At 41.8% G+C, this 20,622-nt stretch overlaps 1 protein-coding gene across 6 annotated transcripts in view; it reads left to right on the top strand.

The window, feature by feature from the left end:
- The first annotated feature begins 3,590 nt into the window (after positions 1-3,590).
- Positions 3,591-20,622, top strand: part of plce1 (phospholipase C, epsilon 1) — a 64,863-nt gene continuing 47,831 nt past the window's right edge. For 4 of the 6 annotated variants that reach the window (XM_077000687.1, XM_077000688.1, XM_077000683.1 and 1 more), the window contains exons 1-2: positions 4,279-4,413; positions 6,983-8,398. In XM_077000687.1, the coding sequence (XP_076856802.1) occupies positions 7,187-8,398 (1,212 nt within the window). In that variant the 5' untranslated portion in view covers positions 4,279-4,413; positions 6,983-7,186. Of the gene's footprint in view, positions 3,734-4,278; positions 4,414-5,631; positions 5,840-6,982; positions 8,399-20,622 lie in introns of those variants that run through there. The other 2 variants (XM_077000685.1, XM_077000684.1) reach the window with 2 other exon arrangements.

Below are 20,622 nucleotides of genomic sequence, written 5' to 3'. Positions count from 1 at the left end.
AGTCAAAGAGGCTGTCAAGGTTTATAATAACTTGAGCTTTGAGAAACTGGAAAGTATCATTGTAAGTAGGTCCTATTAGTAAAATTTGAGTTTCATCAATATTATGATTCAAATAGTTATCCAACAAGTTTTAGATCTGTAATACATGAAATCAGTAGCAGTATGATTTTTGTCTGTTAGTAAGATATGACCATAATCAATAATCAAATGACAGCCTAGAAATTTGTCAACACTGTCACTGTCAAAAGCTGCTGTGAGACTGTGAAGTCTTTTTTTCTTTACTTTGGCCAGGTAAGGATGGATCAACTCAACCCTGGATTCCATAAGTATGGAACCAGTAATTTTGAGATAAAAAAGGATTAATCAGTTCCGAAGAGTGGCAATAGGAAGAAGGAGGAGGAGTCTGGTCAAGCTGACAGTAAGAGAAATATGACTTAGTGATGTCAGAGACAGGAATGAATCAACAGTGGTAAAGACAGATGCATTTACGCAGTGGGGAAGAGTAGAGCAAGTTACTTTTGGGAAATGCTCATAAACTGTTTTCATTTTGTCCTGACAAAAATGGGTGGTGATGGATGCTGAAGAAGTTTATAAGTATTTTATCACCCTGCGACTTTGCAAGTTTTCCCACTTAGAAATCATGGAGGGGTCTGAAATTTTCATTTTAGGTGCATGTCCACTGTGAGAGACATAATCTAAAAAAAATCCAGAAATCACAATGTATGACTTTTAAATAATTTGTGTGTTACTGCTGCAAATAAGTATTTGAACACCTTTGAAAATCAAAGTTAATATTTGGTACAGTAGCCTTTGTTTGCTAATAATTAGTGTTGTTAATATTGGGCACAACATGACAAGACAGACAAACAAACAAATATGAGTACCAATCACAAGCAAGGAGTCTAATATCCAAAGATTAGTGTTCATTTAGTAGTCTAATGGCTCCAGGAACAAAGGCCACTCTTCGCCGAACAGTCCGACATCTAGGACAACGATACCTATGGCCATGAGGCAAAAGTTCAAACTCATAATGAAGAGCATGTGAAGGATCATTAATAATAGACCGACCTTTCTTCAGTGTTAACTGTTTGTGCAATGCACTCAAAGATCTCAGTGGGAGTCCGACAATTTTTGAACATGTAGATATTAAATACTGCAACCGTTCCTTATTTTTTAAGCTCAGAGACTGAAACCAACAGATAAAAGAAAATGAAACAACACTCTCAATAAAAGAACAATAAAATGTAAACAACACAGATGTATCAACAGAAAAAGACTTAAGCTTCAGAAAGTCTTCTGTAAGAAAATACATACGTTGCTGACCTTTTTTAAAAATAGTCTCTGTGTTGTCTTCGAATTTTAATTTATCCTCAAGAATTGTCCCCAAGTATTTGTAAGTGCTAACTTTCTCTACTGCTCGTCCGTTTATATAGGTATCAGAATTCACAGGTGGCAAATTGGAAAAATCAATAATCATCTCCTTGGTTTTCGAGACATTCATCACTAAGTATGAACGATCACACCAATCTATAAACTCCTGCAAAGCTGGACCATGATCCTGATATTCACCAGAGAGCAGAGACAACAGAACTGTATCATCTGCAAATTTTATAATGTACTGATTTTCATGACCACTTCTACAGATATCAGTGTATAGGATGAATAATAAAGGGGATAATACGCACCCTTGAGGTGAACCAGTAGAAGTATACATAATATCTGAGAGGGTTCCATTTACAAGTACTCTCTGTGACCTCTTGGTCAATAAGTCCATAATCCAGCGTATTAGCCCATACTCTAATCTAAAGGAATATAAAAGTTTCTCAGCTAATAAAAAAGGCTGTAAAGTATTAAATGCAGAAGAAAAGTCCACAAGTAGAATTCTTGCTCTCGTCTTAGGTCCTTCAAGATGTCCATCCAGAAGTACATCCAGCAAAAATTAGAATCATCTACTCCCCTTCCGGGTCGATATGCAAACTGTAGAGGATCTAAATTATCTTGAGTAACTTTAAGAATATGAGATTTAACAATCTTTTCTAATGATTTCATTACTAATGAGGTAAGAGCTATTTGGCGAAAATCTCCCATAACCTTAGGACGAGGTACTTTAGGAACTGGAACTACTGTGGAGTGTTTCCATGTCTGGGGAACGATACCACTGGTCAGAGAAAGTTGAAATAATTGTTGGAATACAACTGCCAGTTGATTTGCACAATATCTTAATGTCCGACCACAAATTCCATCTGGGCCTGCTGCATATAAGTTGGGACTAACATATTTACATGTATATATTTCCAATTTTTCCTGGGTGATCAGATTGTTAATAAGAAACACCTTATTTGTAATGAATCTGCAATGGAGTTTACAAGATGAATTTTTAGAAAGATAAGTAGATGACAATCCGGGTGGTGTGTGAGTTTCCAACTCCCAAGAATATTATTGTTTATTCCATCTGCATTTTATGGCCCTTAAAAATCTCTTTGTGTGTACACATAACCAGAATATGAAGAACTTGATGTAGAGCAGTGGAAGAACACATTGAGTGGTAAATATATCTAGGTCAACAGAATAAAAGTCCAACAGAATTAAATGTTGCATACTCTAGATGGAAATGAGTATTTAATCTTTTACTATTGCAAGTATTTTTCCCAGTATTTTTCTGTTGAATCAGTGTAACGTTGTGCAATAAAGGCATATAAATGTGGAGAATTTTGTATATATTTTGTATATATTCTTATATTTTAAATTTCAAAGAAATCTACAACAAGCTACTAAAAGTATGGCTCAGATTAATTACTTCTTTGTATGAAAAAGGCATGCAGTAACATTCCAGTAGAGGGCAGAAGATGCACATGAAAGGATTAGTTAGAACGGATTAGGGTTTAAAAAGCACAACTCTAATTTACCAGTTATAATATCTATCTATCGCTATATCAAGTACACAACAACATACAACTTCAACCTCACTTATATATATATAATATATATATATATATATATATATAAATTCCAGGTGCCGCGATTAAAAGTCCTCACCAGGATTTTGCTCAGGCTTCCTGGATTGTGTTGATTCCACTAATTTTACCTGGATTGTAATTAGAAAATCTAGCAAGCTTTATACATATATATATAATTGTGTGATTGTATATGATAACTACATGGGAAAATTCATAGAAAGTTACTGGTGGAGGGGGAATAATGGTTTGGCTCAGAATGGAAGCCTCGCGCATTCTTTGTGGATGGCATAAGGGTTTTTTGCTTGTGAATGGAGAATTGGGGGAATCATTACAAATCGGTCCAAAAACACATGGCGAGCACGTAATATTCACTTAGGGAAATTGGATCTGTAGTTCACTCTTTTTCCATTGAATATTTTTGTAGGAAGTTTAGCTCGTTTACCGACAGATTTGTTTGCTTTTTATTCATAAGTATTCATTTATTTTTAAAATACTATACATTTAAAACATTCTAGTCATTTGTTTAACTGGCAACTGATCAAAGGAAATTGTGAATTTTTGCAGCAAAACTGACCACTGCGATATAAAATAACACATATAACCCTTCAAATCTAAAGCAAACTTTAACCTTGTTGTGCCATAAACAAGCTAAATGGAATGATTAAAACGTGGCAGGCAGTTATGAGTCCGCTTCCTCTTGTAAGCTTATCACATGAGTGAAGACTCGAGGAATGTGACTGGAACTTCTGAACGGGAGCGGACGGTCTCGTGCGCTGGTAAGTGAATCGTTAAGCAACCAACTGTGTGATCAAAGCTGCACTGAAACAAGGGTCATTACATGATGTGTTCAAATATACGCCACGTTCAGAGTGTGGGGAAATATTTAAAGGTTTAAGCGAACGTCTAACTACTTTTGGTCGAGCAGGACAACACAATGAAACACGGTCCTGTAGTGACATGGATGTAACCAAAAAAATTTAATAAACAAAAAATACGCCATCCAATGACGTCAGTGTAGCACATTCAATATAATCCACAAATCGGCCGAGAAACAAAATTACCTGAGGACATTACTCCTTTAATTTAAGTACCGGGAAAGTTTAGAAAACCTGGCAGAAAGCAAACACTAAAAACCTAGAAGATGGTACAAAGAGACAATACCCTATGTTGGTCCAGTAGAGGTGGGAGGTGTGTTTGGTGGTGTTTGCTGCTGAACACAGTTTTCTCTTGCAGACATTCCGATTACGGGACGCCTCTGTGCAGCACTGTCGCGCGACATAACTGTGTTCTCCCCGCGCGCGCGCGCGTGCGTTTAGGCGTTAAGCAGCAGACTTTCTTACATCTTTAAGACGAGGCTTCTCTCGCATCAGCTAACCGCCCCTCCGACGTCTGACAAAGCTACGAACCACAGTCGGAAGACGTTTTCCGAAACTACCCAGCTTGCACTTTTTCTGGGGTGAGTGGATCTTTAAGTTGTTGGCGCGTCTAAACACGTGTTGATTTCAGCGGGTAATCGCCTTCTAGCTGTTTTATTACTCCTGTGCGCTAAACTGTGTTGCGTGGAGATCAAACTGTGCATTTCTGTTGAAGGTAGTGGTTTTACGTGACATGCACCATAGCGAATTAAAGCGTGAAGGCAATGTCCAAAAAGTAAACACGCTGGACGCCTAAGTTATAAGATGGCTGTTCCTATTGGCTATATTCTATATTATAAATGCCTATATTCTATATTATAGTGATCAGACCCTCGTGATCTATTATACGATTTGAATGTTCTGAACCTCAGCTATATAACTGATGTTGTAATCTCGAGTTAGATGAAGGGTGCGAATGATTTATGATACAAGTTACTGACACATGACGTTATCATTCTCGCCAACCTAGTATTTCAATATGTTTATGGTTCTTCGGTAGTCACAGGAATGCATGAGTACAGACCTGTGTATATGATTTATCTGAAAAGTATATTTTAGCTGACGGGCAATTAGCATCTTGTATTTTGTGTCTAATCTGAAGGTGTGGCGCCACTATTCGTTTATCTGTGTATTACAATAGTGTTTTGATAACATTGAGGTTTTGTTGGGTTTGTTGAGTTTATTTCATTTGGACTTTTGGACGGTGAGGGGGGGTTTTCTACGACATGCGGGTGTTGAAACGGAAGCTGATTCTGTACATCCATGTGAGTTTATTTTGTACTTTGGCCCCCAAAGGGCTAATCGATAGGTGTGCTCTGAGCTGTTGGTGTGCCTTCAGCTGACTGTCCACGAAAAAGTATCAATATGTAAAGCTAAGTTGGAATAATTTTTATCATAAACACTTCCAAAAATACCATACAAATTAGTATCAGTGTTGTGAAATTTGCCCGCTGAACTTGACACACCTAGTTAATGTGGACAAACTAGTAACTGGTAACAGACACGCCCGCCGTCTTAACGTCGGGGATTGCCACATTGTAAATTGTATTACTATTTTTTGTAGTGTATAATATATGTTGTGACCTCAGTGATCCCAAGGGGCTTGTCAGAACTGTCTGTGAGTGTTTTCTGTGTAATATAGTTTGTGGAGTTCTAGATCAGGTGCCTTCTGATCTAGAACTCCCTCTGATCTAGAGGTGACTCAGATAAAAGGCTCAGATAAAAGGCTGCTTCAGTTCATTAGCCTGTCATGTTGTGTGTGTGTGTGTGTGTGTGTGCTGGCTGTGTCTGGGTGTGTGTGTCTGTGTTTGGTGGGAGTGGGGGTTGAGCGTGCGCTTTTGAGGCGTTAGAGGAGGGGGAAATTCCCGTAATTCCCGTTGCAATAGCTTCATGGTCCATCACACACACAGCGCTCACACCTCACCCCACCACCAGAGAGGAAGCAGTTGAACTTGGGTGCTGATAATGGTAAGCATTTAGAAAGGGCACAATTCAAGATAAACTCTGTTTGACCTAAAGAAGATTTGCAGTTTAAAGTTTTTATGCCATTTTTTTGCTAGCCAGATCTATTGTAGCAGTGTGTTTCTTTGCCAGAGACAGCTGTTGTGTGGGCATGTCTTGATGCGCAACCATTTTTATATGAATATGAACAGTTTGCTTGGTCACAATTTACAACGCGGTTTCATCTGTTGCCACAAGTTTGTGTAGTTGTACATCAGTTAATTGACTTAACAAGCTGATATGTCAGATGTAAAACTGAGTGATCTATAATCAAAAGTCACTCAATCTTCAACACGGTCTGTGCTGACAGAAATGCAGAGGTGCTTAACTAAACACTTCAAGGATTTTTTTCATTGTGTTTAAAACTAGTTGAACAGAATGTGAGAATTTATATGAATAAGAAAAAAGTGATGCTTCTGCTTTACTTATTTTTGGTCCTGAGCTTATAATGATTTTCTTTAGTATGATTTTTCTTTCTTTCTCTCAACAAAATGGTGAGATCTCCTGATGCTCGGCTGTACAGTAGTTGTGGCATTTTGCCTCTTCATGTCAATGCAGCCAATACTGCCCGTCCTGTCCCCATTCACTATCACATGAATCTGGCACTGATTTTTGAATGAAGACTTCAAGCTGTGTTAGCTCAGACATTTATTAGTGTGTGTGTGGGTGTGGGAATCATATTTGATGACCTTGACTTGCTGAACAGACCAGAATCAGTGTGCACCCCCCCCCCCCCCCCCCCCCCCAATGTTTAAGCTCCCCCCAGCGAGGCCTCACATTCCAGAGTCCAACGCCTTTTAAACTGGGTTTTCTTTTTTCCCTGTGGCTCATCAGAATCAAAGGATTTTGGACAACTGTGTTTTTCTCACAGGGAACTATTTCTGCAGTACATGTGAGAATCTTCTCAGTTTGACGAGAGATTTCACATTAATCTCCATACAAAGCAATAGCCAGAATAACATCATGCAAGACATCTAAACATCTGCTAAAAGCTGTGATATTGCTGCTCAGCCTTGTTCTTTTTTAGGGCTTTGTGTACATCTGTACAAGTGAGTTTTGCTTTAGTTTGCAGTTGTTTGCTGATGGCTTTTTCTTACTTCTCTCTCCTAGGTTGCTGAGGTCCTGAGGTCTTGAGAGGAGAGGTTGTAGTAAAGAGAGCTGAGTGTTGCACAACGAGGGAGCGTCAGTCTACTCTCCATATTTTGGACTGTCCAGTGGAGACATTCAGGCTCCTTCCAAGGGCACTGACTCTAGCTGTTGGAACAGGACGTTTTGTGTTAGCTGACAGAGATCTGCCATTGAGTGCTTTGTGATATGAGGGTGTGTGTGGAGGGACAGGAGAATATTGACATTCATGGTGTCACTGTGACCTCCAAGGAGGCTGCCACAGTTCTTGGATTCAGAATGGCAGTAAGGGAGGCACCTTCTTCTTCAGTACAGTACAGAACTCAGCTGTTGTCTTTTGCTTCTGAGTTTCCTGAGAGGAACAGCTCTCGGCTCCACTTCCCCAGTTCATGTCAAGTGCCTCCTGCAGAGGACTACCATGACTTTAAATATTTCAAACAGATTCACTTGAACTGCGGAGCAGGAACCCTGTGGGACACCAGGTCCAAGAGTTTGGAGAGCCTTGACCGTTTATGCCACAGTGACGTCTGCAGGAGCGGTGCTGCTTCACGGCCCCGTGCAGAGGGCGCGTGTTGCAGCCAGCCGTGCGGGACGTGTGGCGGGCCGGTGGAATCAGAGTTGAACTGCCAGGAGGCTGCCGCTCCCACTGGAGGCTGGGGAGCAGTGCACCAGAGGAGCCAGAGCCCATCGAGAACACAGGGGTTTTCTTCTGATGTGACTCAGCCCTGTGGAAGGCCGCCAAGCTCGAGAAGCTTGGGTGGCGCTCTGTGCCAGCTGGAATCCAACGCGGCCGAGCAGAGGGAAAAGAGACTCGCTCGTGGGCTCGGCTCCGGGAGAACCGGCATTCCCAGGCCTTTGCCCGCACCTTCCACCCTGCTCTTCCGGCCCACGCACGGCTGTGGCGCAAGGGCGGAGGCCATGATGCGGGAGCGTGCAGACCTGAGGTGCGGCCGCTGCTGTAAGAGTAGCTTCTCCAGCCTGGAGAGGTTGAACAGAAAATGGCAGGCCAAGCAGTCCATGGCGTTCTGCAGGCAGAAGCCCTGCCAGGGCTCCGTGGCATTCAAACTCTCCTTGGCCCAGCAGCAGCAAAGCGATAGCGAAGAAACCACATCTGACAGCGAGTTTGTACGCAACAAGAAGGAGCGCTCCACTGTCTTGGTTAGGAGGTACCTAAAGAATAACCAGAAGATCAAGAAGACTGTGTGCACTGGCACCAGGGCCATCGTGAAGGCTCTACCCACAGGCCACATATCAGAGAAAGCAAGTCAGACAGTTTGCAGAACATGTCTCAAGAGTAAGACATGCACCTTTGTAGACTGTAAATACAGGAGAGTGCTTCAGGCCATCCAGCTGCAGGTCTCCAGGGCTCTTCTCATCTATACAGGGACCAGACTGGCAGAGGTAAGATCACTTGTTCTTCACAGCATGCTTCTTAAGCAGCATGTGGTATGAATGGTTTCTTTGTGGTTCGAGGGATATTCAGATGTTATGAGTGTTATGAATAGGCCACTTAAGCCGTCATACAATTTTGGTACTGAATTCTGGTTTAGTGGAATATTTGTATTTGAGATTCATGTAGGAAAATGTGCATAAAGAGTGAAGCAAATCACTTGGACATTTTTCTCTTCCATCAATCAGACTTCTTTCAGCAGTGTCATGCTTTGCACTAAGAGATATGATATTTTGGACCTGACCACATTCTGTGACAGAAGATTAGTGTATAGAATAGGTTGTCAATGTGTTGTTACAATCATTGAGTTGAATTTGCTGTCACTGGAGATGTTTTTGCATTTTAGACCGGACATCTTAAGTATCTCATTAGAGTAATCGTTTTTGTGCTCAATCTGTGTGACATCAATGACTTACTTAATAATATCCTAATCTTTTGTAATTTTATGACACACATGACAAATTTGAAGATCTGTGCTGCAAGGCAAATTCCAGTTTTCAATAAAATGTAGTTTTTTACACCAGTAACGTCAGCTACATTATGAATAGTTTAAAACACTGTGTCATTTTCCGTCCCTGGCTCTGTGGTGGGCAGTGTTCTTGGAATCCAACTAATATTGAACAGCAGACTTTAGTTCCATGCACCCGCTGTGTATGCTGGGAAATGTAGATCCCCTAATAAAGATCCCCCAGAACACTTTGAAAAGATTTTTTGAGGTCTGACAAGCTCTCACATCTAAAGTGTGTCAGACTATGATTTCGCAAAATCTGCAGGAATGCAGATAGGTTGTTTTTAAGTTTGTTTACCATCTTACTGTTGTAAAATCTATTGAACAATGGAGCAGAAACAGAAGCATCTTAGCTGGCATTGCGTGTGCAGTGTTTTGTTTGGACCAAAAAATAACAAAAAAGAAAAAAAAACAGGAGACTTTAGTCTCCTCGATGTCTCGGGTCTCAGCTACACACCAGAGATGTTCCTGAGATGTTCCTGCTGGCTCCTCCTGTGCTCGAGAGTTGATGGTTGTTGACCACGTGGCATGAGCCAAGATTAAAAACTCATGGTTAATATTAAACATGGCTGATTATTGTACTTTGTTGCAAGACCAGTATTGTGTGATCAACTGCACTGATTATGATCTTTCAATTCTAGACATCTCATGCGTGGATAACGGCACTGCGCAGGTCATGGGGTGTAGGTGCTCAGCAGTTCAGTGGAAAGGGGCAGATTTATTAGATATCTGATGCATTTGTTCATGACCAATGGCAGACAGGTTACCAACAGCCTTGTGAAAATCTGTTTGTTTAAGGCTGTTGCTGCACTGTCTTTGTGTATTATCAGTCAGGACAGTGGAGCCCTGTGTTTGAGAGCCAGCCATGGCGCGTCACTGTTCACTGGTTAAATATATTTCCCTTTTTATTACTCCTTTGTGGGGACTTACTTTACTTCCAGGCTCGTTTCTTGACTTACAGTGAAAACATTGCGTAGATTATCTGGGCTCTATTAAAATTAATGGAGCATGGTGTTTCCATGTGGTTACCAATGAAGACCAAATAAACAACAGAGGAGGGGTTGCAAATAATGACCAACATTTTCCAGCATTTTGTAGAGACGATTCAATAAATTGAAAACATTTTGGCTCAGTGTGTGTATGTTCTTGAGGGTTTCAGCTACATGATGAGCTGTAGAGTGCAGTGGAGCTCTGTGAGCCACTTCAGCAGGGCACACGAAAGTGGAGTGGGGCCAGAGAAAAAGGGCCGTTCTGTTTCACCAGGCCTGCGTGAAACCTCTGGAGACCCGAGGTCCGATCGTAAAGGTGCACACATACCTGCATTCTTCCCACGTGAGCTTAGAACGGCTGCATGGAACAAAAGCCCCGCTGTTTCCACTCCAGAATAATTCACATAATGTAATGGCTGCTGAACTACATTGGCTCGCTTTCCATAATGCGGTCTTGTGTACGTTCGCATCAAAATAATATGGCATCTGCTTCTTCTTAAGGGTTAGAAGCAAAATCCAAATGAGGTCTGTTAGAAATCCACTTTGTTCTATGTATTTGGCTGCATGCTGATCGCTTTTGCTTCATGGACTTGTTTGTGGTTCCTGGTTTGCTGTAAAATCTTTGGCACCTCAGGCTTGTCACAGTGTTGCTGTGAGCTGTGTGGATGGTGGCTGGTGGTGGAGGCTGATGGTGTAGGCTGGTGGTGGAGGCCCAACACATGTCTGCACCATAGAAGAGTCCACACTAGCACTGAGGAATGCCTCGTGTGGACCGTGTTTTCTTCTTGAACACTGCATTATAATTAATTACTGACAAATTAATTAGTACTGACTACTGTGAGTCTTCAAAATCAGGCCTCTCTTACTTTTACCCAGCCTTTCTTTCAGTAGAAGAAGAAAAGCAAAAAAAAAACCCCAAAGGTTAACTCATCCGTGCACAGCGAGGTCACACAATGTTTGCTCAGTCTGCATGCGTAAATGACATGAACCTGTGCTGTGACTGTCCTTAGAAGCTGTCCTGATTTCAGTCACCCAAAGCCATGCTAGAATGTTGTGGAGTAGTATTTAAAATGTGTGTTATGAAGATGCAGAAATATGGAGGGTTTGAAACAAACGCACATATTAGGGGCATCTAACCTGTGGGGAGGGGCATCTTGCCCGGCAGAGGGGAGGGGCATCTTGCCCGGCTGAGGGGAGGGACATCTCGCCCGGCTGGCACAGAGCACCGTGGCTCAACAGCTCCTGACTGCCTCGCCAAGCCACACAAGACAGGTCGGGGGAGGGGCTGCTGGTGGCCCTGCTGCTGGACACAAAGTATGCTTTGTCTTTCCTTGGACCTTTTCCTTTCACATTGAGCCCTTTAGTAAACTCCACCGCAGTATATCACAGTGTGGTTGTGTTGAGGTTTGTGTGGTATGGTTGACTGGGACCAGGCTGCAGGCTGTAGAGGCTCTATGTTTCTTTTTACATGTAGGATTGAGCTGGTCTGGATATAAGTCTACACAAAGTTTGATTGTTTATTGTTGTCTGCTTTCAGATTTTTGAATGTGCTGATTAGCACTGCTGACAGGCACAGAGTTACTGTTAACCACAGTTTGCTTCAGAATTGTTCTGAAAGTAGCATAATTGTTCTGAAAGCGTGTAATTGTAGGAACTGAGCTGCTTTACATGCCATAAATTGAGTTGGACTGTGTCTTCTGTTTGTCATATTTTGGTAGTGAAAAAAATGGTTGTGTCTTCTACTTGATCGATCACATCCAGCTAACTCCTTCTTTAGCGTCCTCCCATCAGGTAGGAGGTTGAGATCCATAGCATCTAAAACATCACGTTTTCTCAACAGCACATACTGCAGAGCCATCAGGCACTTAAATAGCCTCCCTACCCTGCACAAACACCTTAAAAGTAAGCCACTGCGACTGACATATAGTTGTAAAATTTTTATTTGATATCTTTCTATATATATTTATTAATGTATCTCTTGTGTGTAATAAGTTATTTATGTATTTTACTGTGTTTTTATGTTTCTTGTCAATGAACACACTAAAGCAAATCCCTACCTAGCAACTTGCACAAGTTGCATGGCAATAAAGTATTGAATCTTGAATCTTGAAATTTAACTAAAACAAACATTTTAAAAGTAAACAATGTTTTTCATTTTAGCAATAGCTCATCACCATTATCAGCCGAGCCTGTCACCATTATCAGCCCAGAGAGTCATCTGACTTGTTATTGGTCCAAAGAAAACAAATGTGTAGAAAATGCAGTAGAAATGTAGTTTTACCACATTAAGAGATTTTATCCCTGTAGCCATTTATTTGACCAAATATCAGTTTGTTTTTCAGATGGAGTGTTTGAAGATTTTCTGACATGTTTATTTACCCTTTTAAATCACTGTGACTGAAAGCTAATAACCGGTTGGCAGATGGTAGAAGTTAATTAAATGTTAGCTTTTTATCTGTATATCTAGAGATTATTTGTATTTGAAATTGCATGTTTTATGATTTGGGGTAATCTCTTTGATTGCCACCCAGTTGAGAATGGAAAACTGAAATTTGTTATATGAGTTGGGTGTGGGGAAGTGCAGCCTAACAATAAATGAAACATGCACTTTGCATGCCATTGTTTGAGTTTGAAGTTGTTTAGTTCAGGTGTTTAGTTGCAGCCCACAGTCAATCATGTCATCACAGTCAAAAAGGCTTATTTTCCAAATGCTTCATGCTGTCCATCTCCATGAGGTGAAGATGTTTTAGGCCTTGACTATTTTATTTATAATTCATGAATACAGAAAATTGATGATGGTCAGACTTTTTGAGATGGTGCCTTTGTCGTCTGCAGATTATCACACTGGCACTGGCATTGTTTTGTTGACCGGGGTTTCTTGTTGATAGTCATGGTCTGTTTTGCCTGTGAAGTCAATATACTGCTTAATTTATTGAAATATGTTATATTGTGGTAGCAACATACAAATATTGATGATGAAAGACTTAATGAGAAATTAGGCAAGATGTCACCGTACAGTTTCATTTCAAAAGGAGAACTGCTAGACATGTTCCTGGTTGTGGTGAAATGAGAACAGTGAGGGGTTCAGCTGTGTTCTCAGGATGTGTCTTTCTGTGGAGGTCAGTTGCAACATGGCTGAATATTAGAGCCAGGTGTGCCTGGCTAGGTCTGGCGCAGGGCTAGGCTCTCTAGGCACTTTTCTCATGAGAAGCTCCCTTTCTTCCTTTTGTCCAGGACACCTTCTTGTGCTACTCACTAAAGACTTGGTGACAAGCTTGTGCACCCCATCAGCTATGCTGGATCTGGAGACGTGTGAAGTTATGTGGCTTTACTTGATCCAAAGGAAAACCGTGATTTCCAAGCCCAGCCCTTGGACAGTGTCTTGTCACTCTTGAGGATTGCATTGTGCTGTGTGGATGGAGGCAGGTGGTGGAGGCAGGTGAGGCCCCACACATGTCTGCCATACAGAGGAGTCTGCACAGGCGCTGTGGAATGTGCCAAGATGGTGTTTTCTTTCGTCTGCCAGTCTGTAGCATCATGCTGCCAGAGGCTGTCCACATAACCTCCTCCACACAAAAAAACACACCAATTAAGAACCTCCCAAACCGTCTCACCAACTGCTCGTTATTTAATTGGTCCCCTTGCATAAGCAGCATGCTGCTATGTTGGGCGTCTGAGTTTGTGTATTTGTATTTCAGCTAGCAGAACGCACTTCAAGTGCCATTTTTTGAGATATTGTCAATTAAGAAATGGATATCTCAGACCAAGTCTGAGACCTTGTGAGTAGGACCGTGTCTGTGTCTCAGATCTTGTGAGTAGTACTTTGCCTGTGTCTCAGACCTTGTGAGTAGTACTTTGCCTGTGTCTCAGACCTTGTGAGTAGATCTTCGTCTGTGTCTCAGACCTTGGGCAAATGGTGTTTAGGTCAACAGTTGAATTGCCTGGACAGAAGCCAGACGTCCCAGACGGCGTGTGTCTGCATGGGATGTGTGTATGCTTCATGGGAACCAAACAACCCTAGAGGCCATGGTTATGCTCTCGAATTACATACAGTACATACTTTGTACCTCTTTAAGCCTGTGCAATGTACAAGTGTAGACCTTTAATTATTTCCTGTGCATGATTTTGGGTGAACACTTCTTGGTTCCTTTTAGCTATTACAGGAATGGGGTGGTGCAGGCAATTGTCAACTCTTCATAATTTAAGGTTGTCAAGAACACAGCACAACGATGTTATTGGGCTAAATGTTTATTAAACAACTCTTACTTCACTTTACTCAAATCTACTAACTTTGAATCTAAATCTTACATTTGTAAATGGTCTTTGTATAGTCTGTTTAATTTCTGGAATTGAGGTGCTGTTTTTTTTCTCAGTATGAGTTCCACTGGGTGCTCATCTCTGCCCCCTAGTGTTTGCTTGAACGTAAGCATTATCAGTCTTCGTGTATGCTGCCCTTCTTTCTTCCAAATTTACCTGCTGTTGTGTGATTTTAAATGCATCAAAAATGCAGTTACGTGTGGAGTCTTTGTAATCACATATAGGGTTCCAGCTCTGTGTTTGGATCCATAATAATAATTGTAGCTAGCTACAGTGCTTGAAGTGGGGGAAAGTGCCGGTACTCCCCTTACGCTCATGTCAAAGTCAAATGTATTTAAATGGTGCATTTTACAACACACGTCACAAAGCGGCTTTAAAAGCACATGGGTCCAGGTCCCTAATGAGCAAGGGGTGACGGTGGCAAGGAAAAACTCCCTGCACAGAGATTAGGAAAAAACCTTTGGAGGACCATGACTCAATAGGGAACCCATCCTCCATTGGGCAGCCCAGCTAGTAGAAATCCATATCGGCAAATCCTTAAGTATTACATTCTGAATTTCCACAGTGAATAAAATACATTAGTAGATGTAGACTGTGTTCACAATATCACTTTCTTCACAACATAAAATAATTTACTCAACCTGACATCCATATTGCAATATTTTGTGATATAGAATATAGTAATATAGTAATTACTAGTAAGATTACTGGTAATATAGAGTATTATTGTAATCTATCATGCTTTATTTTGTGTGTGTGTGTGTGTGTGTGTGTGTGTGTGTGTTCACTGTATTCTTTGACCAACAACCTTGCCATTAATATTGTACTGACGTTACTGTTAACATTGTAGTTGGCTGTTGTAACGGTAACTTGGGGTGTTGCATCAACAGTCTCTTCGCTTGTAGGAGTGGCGCTAATGTCATCTTGACGCTCCCTGCCTGCATGTAGTTCTGGTTCAGGTTGAAGCTCTGCTGTGTCACTGTCTGACTCGCACATTCTCTTTGTGTCCTTTTGGAGTCAGGCCAACATTGTTATTTAGCATTTACATTACTTAGACCAATGCTATTTGTTTTGTAGAGATAATGGGAATGGCTGAGAACCACACTGTGCACTCTGGGTATTGTAGTTTTAAGGACATTATGAACCTGATATTCAGAGGGCAGAAAAGTATGCAGAGTGCGGAGAGCTTCTCAGAAGCGCTTGAACATGAAAAACCCAGAGTGCCAAATGTTCCCCACCTTCGCCCGATGATGCTGGGATTGGCTCCAGCCCAACCGTGACCCCGACTAGTAGGATTAAGCAGCAAAGGCAGCGGATGGATGGATGGATGGATGGGTTTTATTAGTTTTAAGCAATTAATAATGTTTTATTTAACCAAATTGTAACTTGCAATAACTTAGAAGTAATTATAGTGACAGTAAAAAAATCATATTAATCAAAATAAAAGCTAATATGGCCTGTAAACTACTTGGCGTGCATGTATTTGTGATATATAGTAATAATATAGGATATTATCAGTAATGCATAACCACATTCCTGACGGGCAGTAGCCAGCATATGAGGCTGGAGACACCACTTCATCCCTGATCTCCTCAGAGATGTGGTCCCTCCATACGACTCTTCACTGTGTACACTGACAACTGCCCTCCAAGGACCCAGCTGGTAAACTCTTGAAGATATTACAGTCACTGGACTCATCCAAGATGGTGATGAGTTAGCATGCCTGCTGCATGTTTAATGGATGGTGCTATGGTGCAGCCCGAACAACTTGGAGGTGTACGCTCTCTAGACTCGAGAGATGATGGTGGACTTTAGGAGACATTCTTCAGCAGTGCTCACACTCACAATATCCAACAGCACTGTGTCAACCATGGAGAACTTCAGGTTTTTTGGAACAGATGTGGTGGAAGACCAACATCAAGGCCCAGTAGGGGATCATCTGAGTAAGAATGGTCCACCACAGGAGCTTGTGAGTCAGCTCTACACCGCAGTCACTGTATCTGTCCTGTGTGCATCCATCACACGCTGGTTTAGAGCAGCTACTAAACAGGACAGGGAACGGACAGCAGCGAACACTGAGGACAGCAGAACAGATCACTAGTGCTCAAACCTCCCCTCTAGAACTGTGAAACGTGCAGGGCTGACCATTATAGACCCCTCACACTCTACATATGACCTTTTTCAACTCCTTCCCTATCTATCAACTATCATTCTGCTTCACACCCACAACACCCATGTGCTATGCATTGCTGCACATCAGCTTCACTCTCACACATACCTCACTACTACCACACACACTGGCACTACCACTACCACACACACTGGCAATATATGTATATTGTATGTTGTTTGTTTTTGTTTAGCTAGCAAAACAGAACAAGTGTGACATGCTTTGATTTTGTGAGAGTTGAGGTTTTGGTCAGTTTTACTGTACTTGTGTCCTCAGTCATGGAGTAGCCTCAGTGAAAAGGTCGGATGGCCAGCATAGCAAACTGCAAATCACTAACTTGATTTCCAGAAAACCAAACGACTGCCATGGACAGGGGGAGCGCCCCAGTTCTCAAGCCATTTGTGTCCACACACACACACACACACTCCCCACCTATGAAATCAAAATTTCGTCCATGCCTTCACAACACCCGCTGTAGTGTTGGCTTAGTACACTTTCTGGACTACAACTCCCAGATAACTGCTATGCTGCCACAAATGAACCTTATAAATCTGATATTTTACATATGGGCAGGCAAAAAAACTAAACAAAACTTAAAAAAGAAGCCACTGTGGGCTTCAGTGCTAGATCATACCACTAGGAGGCAGTGTACTACAACAGCATTCCCCAACAGCAAGATAAATAACCACCCTCCTTGTTTATTACATTGAAGTCAAAATGTTTGTTGATGTAGATCAGAATGTTTGGTGAGATGAATGTTGATGTAGATCAGAATGTTTAGTGAGATCTCTGAGGTGTTTAGGATGGATGTTAGCAGGATCTGTAGATGTTTCTTTTTTGTTTGTTTTTTGTTTTGCTATCCAGGCTTTTTGCTGGGTGACTGTCTCATTAAGCAGTTATTTGATATTAGACTTCCATTGCCCATAGGGAAATTGGTACCTATCTTCAATATATCAATTAAAGCTTCAGTGAACTCTTACATTGACATTTATATATGTGAGAAGCCAGCACCAGACCATGACGGTGTTATGAAGTGCTCTCCTCTGATTTTGCTCATGTAGTACTGTGGACATTAGTAATGTGTACATGCTGTCTTCAGCGTTAAGTCAGAGCACTTGAGGGCTCTTCTTAGGAGGTTGACATGGCAACAGCAGAGCAAGCAGGATAATGACAAGGATCAAGCAGCAGTCCTTATACGTAATTCTCACTTGTTCAGCTTCGGTTCTGGCTAATTAGACTATTACAGAAGGACACATTTATATCAACTGAAGGCTTACCTAGAGGCTAATGAACACGAGCGACGGTTGTGTTGCAGTGTACACAGATGTGTGTTGTTTTTGAAAATGCTATAAATTTTTAATTTGGCCTTCTGAAACCTAACACTCCTCCTCAGAGTGCTCTCAGGACACTTATCTGTGGTCAGAGAGCTCTCATGTCACTCCTCTGTGGTCAGAGTGCTGTCAAGACACTCCTCTGTGGTCAGAGAGCTCTCACAGCACTCCTCTGTGGTCAGAGTGCTGTCGGGACAAACTCCTCTGTGGTCAGAGTGCTGTCGGGACAAACTCCTCTGTGGTCAGAGTGCTGTCGGGACAAACTCCTCTGTGGTCAGTGTGCTGTCGGGACACACTCCTCTGTGGTCAGTGTGCTGTCGGGACACACTCCTCTGTGGTCAGAGTGCTTGCGGCTGCTCTTCACGTAACAACTCATGGGCCATTTTATAGCTACAGTTGCTGATAACGTTGGATGATATTAAAGTGAGAGTACAGGGTGAAGCTAGAGTTTAGACTAAGGCCGTTTAGAGATTAGTCTAGAGTGAGATTACGTCGTGCTCTCATGATTGCCTCATAACCAAATAAGGGGAGCCCGCCCCAAAGCTAGTGTAAAGCTCCCTGAAGTCCCTCCTCTGGCTTGTTCCCTCTCTGTGTCTGTAATTGGCATATCTTCACTCCTAGAGGAGGAATGTAGACACACTCCACACTTCTTCCCATGCTAGGCTTATTTGGGGTCGTCGCCTATGTCGATGTTCAGACACAGTAAGTAGACATTTACAATTTTTGACACTCACGAGGGCTTTGTGGTCCTCGCCATGGCGATCCATTAGGTGTTGCATTTCTTTCCTCTGCTTATTGGTCATCAGGATGTTCTGCAAATGTAATTTGACAGAATTCCCATCCATCTCCATGGTGGTGTTTGCGTCTCCTCTGGGGTTCGCTGTTGGGGATGGGCATTTCTAACACATTTCTTTTGCTTCACTTTGCAAGCTTTATAGCGGTAGGCCCAAGGCTTGTTTGTTTTTGTAGTGGTAACATACTAACAGATGAAAACACACTTGAAGTCTTTATATGTCATGTCCTGGTAAGAGCAGGTGCACAAACATGGTAAAGACTGATATTACTCATTTGCCACTATAATACTGAGAAATGTCTCTCCATTCTTCAGTTTCTCAATGAGCTTAAACACAGCCCAGACGGGCGATTGTTTAAGCCTTCAACAACTCATAAACCTCCTTTCAGAAAACAGTGTAAGAATGGAGTAGACTATATTTGTGGCAATTTTTTAAATGGCAGTGCAAAACATGGAAGGGCAAGTGTGATAGTTATTCAAAGCATGTTCTGAGTCAATATAAAATGCCCAAAGACACTTGTAATAACACTGATAACACTGTGTTTCCTCTTTTCTATGAGTGTTTGAAGCTTAAAGGATTGCTTTATTGGAATGTGTAAAACCCAGTTAAATGATCAGCAAGGTTGTTTTGTGTTTGATTATAAATGATGGAAAACAAATATCGTTAAAGGATGAAAAACCATAACCCTTCATATGGCATGACTGGATTTCCCTATAACTGCGCATGCTGAACTAAGGGTGAAGGTTACATGGTGACATCATGAGAAATGAGATGAGATAATGGTGTCCTGCAAAGACCCTCTCTCCTCTTCTCCCTCCCTCCCTCCACTCTATACCTCCCCCACCCCGCATTTGCGCTCGCTCTCTCTCTCTCTCTCTCTCTCTCTCTCTCTCTCTCTCTCTCTCTCTCTCTCTCCTTTAATGGGTTCCAGGTTCACCTCGTCACTCTTAGGTTTGTACACACAACCTGGGACATACAGTAACTGGGAAGCACTCCTACATTTCCCTAATCAAACTCCATGGCTTTTTCCACTCATGTTGTGTTGTATGTGTCTGTTTTACTGACTTTTTGGTATAGAAGCACAATAAGATGCATGTTCACTACATCTTCCTTTGGTCTTACTTCCATATCCAGACTCTCAGGCATGGTGTGTAATACAGACACAAACGCACACTTTGGCACAATTGAGAGCCCCTTGTGAAATTCAGCATAATAATGGGAGCTGGAGTTAGGCACCGCCTCCGCTTGTCATGCGTCTAGCCCAAGCTGTGTTGAGCTCTTCATCACAGAGCTTTCCTTGTTGCAGACCCCAGGCTCTGCATCCCCTGTGCTTTGGCTAATTCTCACATGTGACTCTTGCACAATTAAAGCTGCCAGGGACTTGAGCTGTACTCATTAAAATAGGAGCTAATCAAAAGTGGAAAATGTTAAATTGAGGTTCGTAGGTGAAGTTTTTTTCAGTGGTTGCTTTTTTCTTTTTAAACAGATAGATCCCATAGAATGTGGTCCTCTGTGTTCAAATTCTTGAAGATGTTGCTTTTATTTGGCAAAAAATCTGAATTTAAATAAACATCTGCAGTTTTTGTCTTCAAAGTAAGTTATTAGCTGACTGGGCTTGAATATCCACATCTACACTATTTCCAGATTTATACTGTATATCTTAGTTATGCTGCATCATCAGGTGTGTAAGAGGTTCTGTTGGGGAAACCCTAAGGCAGAAAGAAGGATAAATTAGACCATAACTATTCATTGTTAAATGTGCCATTGTTAAGTGTGCCATTCGCTGAGTAGATTTAGGGTCCCTGGGTGAATGAGTTGAATCGTGGGAACAAATTGTTGCATTGTCAGTTACATTTGCTGTTGGCTTCTGGTCACGGTGACAGTGGTAGAGCATTTCTTTTAGGCTTTTGGGTCTCAATAATTCTAAGGGGGTGGGGGTGTTACTATGAAAGTCAGTGTAGACAATGATGTTCCCAGCATTCCTCTCCCAAGGTGAAGCGCAGAAAAACTTTCTGAAAAGGTTTTTTATGCATTTCACGAGCCTCATGCTCTAGTTTCCTGTTTTG

Source organism: Brachyhypopomus gauderio, chromosome 3 (genome assembly GCF_052324685.1).
Source record: "Brachyhypopomus gauderio isolate BG-103 chromosome 3, BGAUD_0.2, whole genome shotgun sequence".
NCBI lineage: Eukaryota > Metazoa > Chordata > Actinopteri > Gymnotiformes > Hypopomidae > Brachyhypopomus > Brachyhypopomus gauderio.
This window is presented reverse-complemented; position numbering and strand designations above follow the sequence as displayed.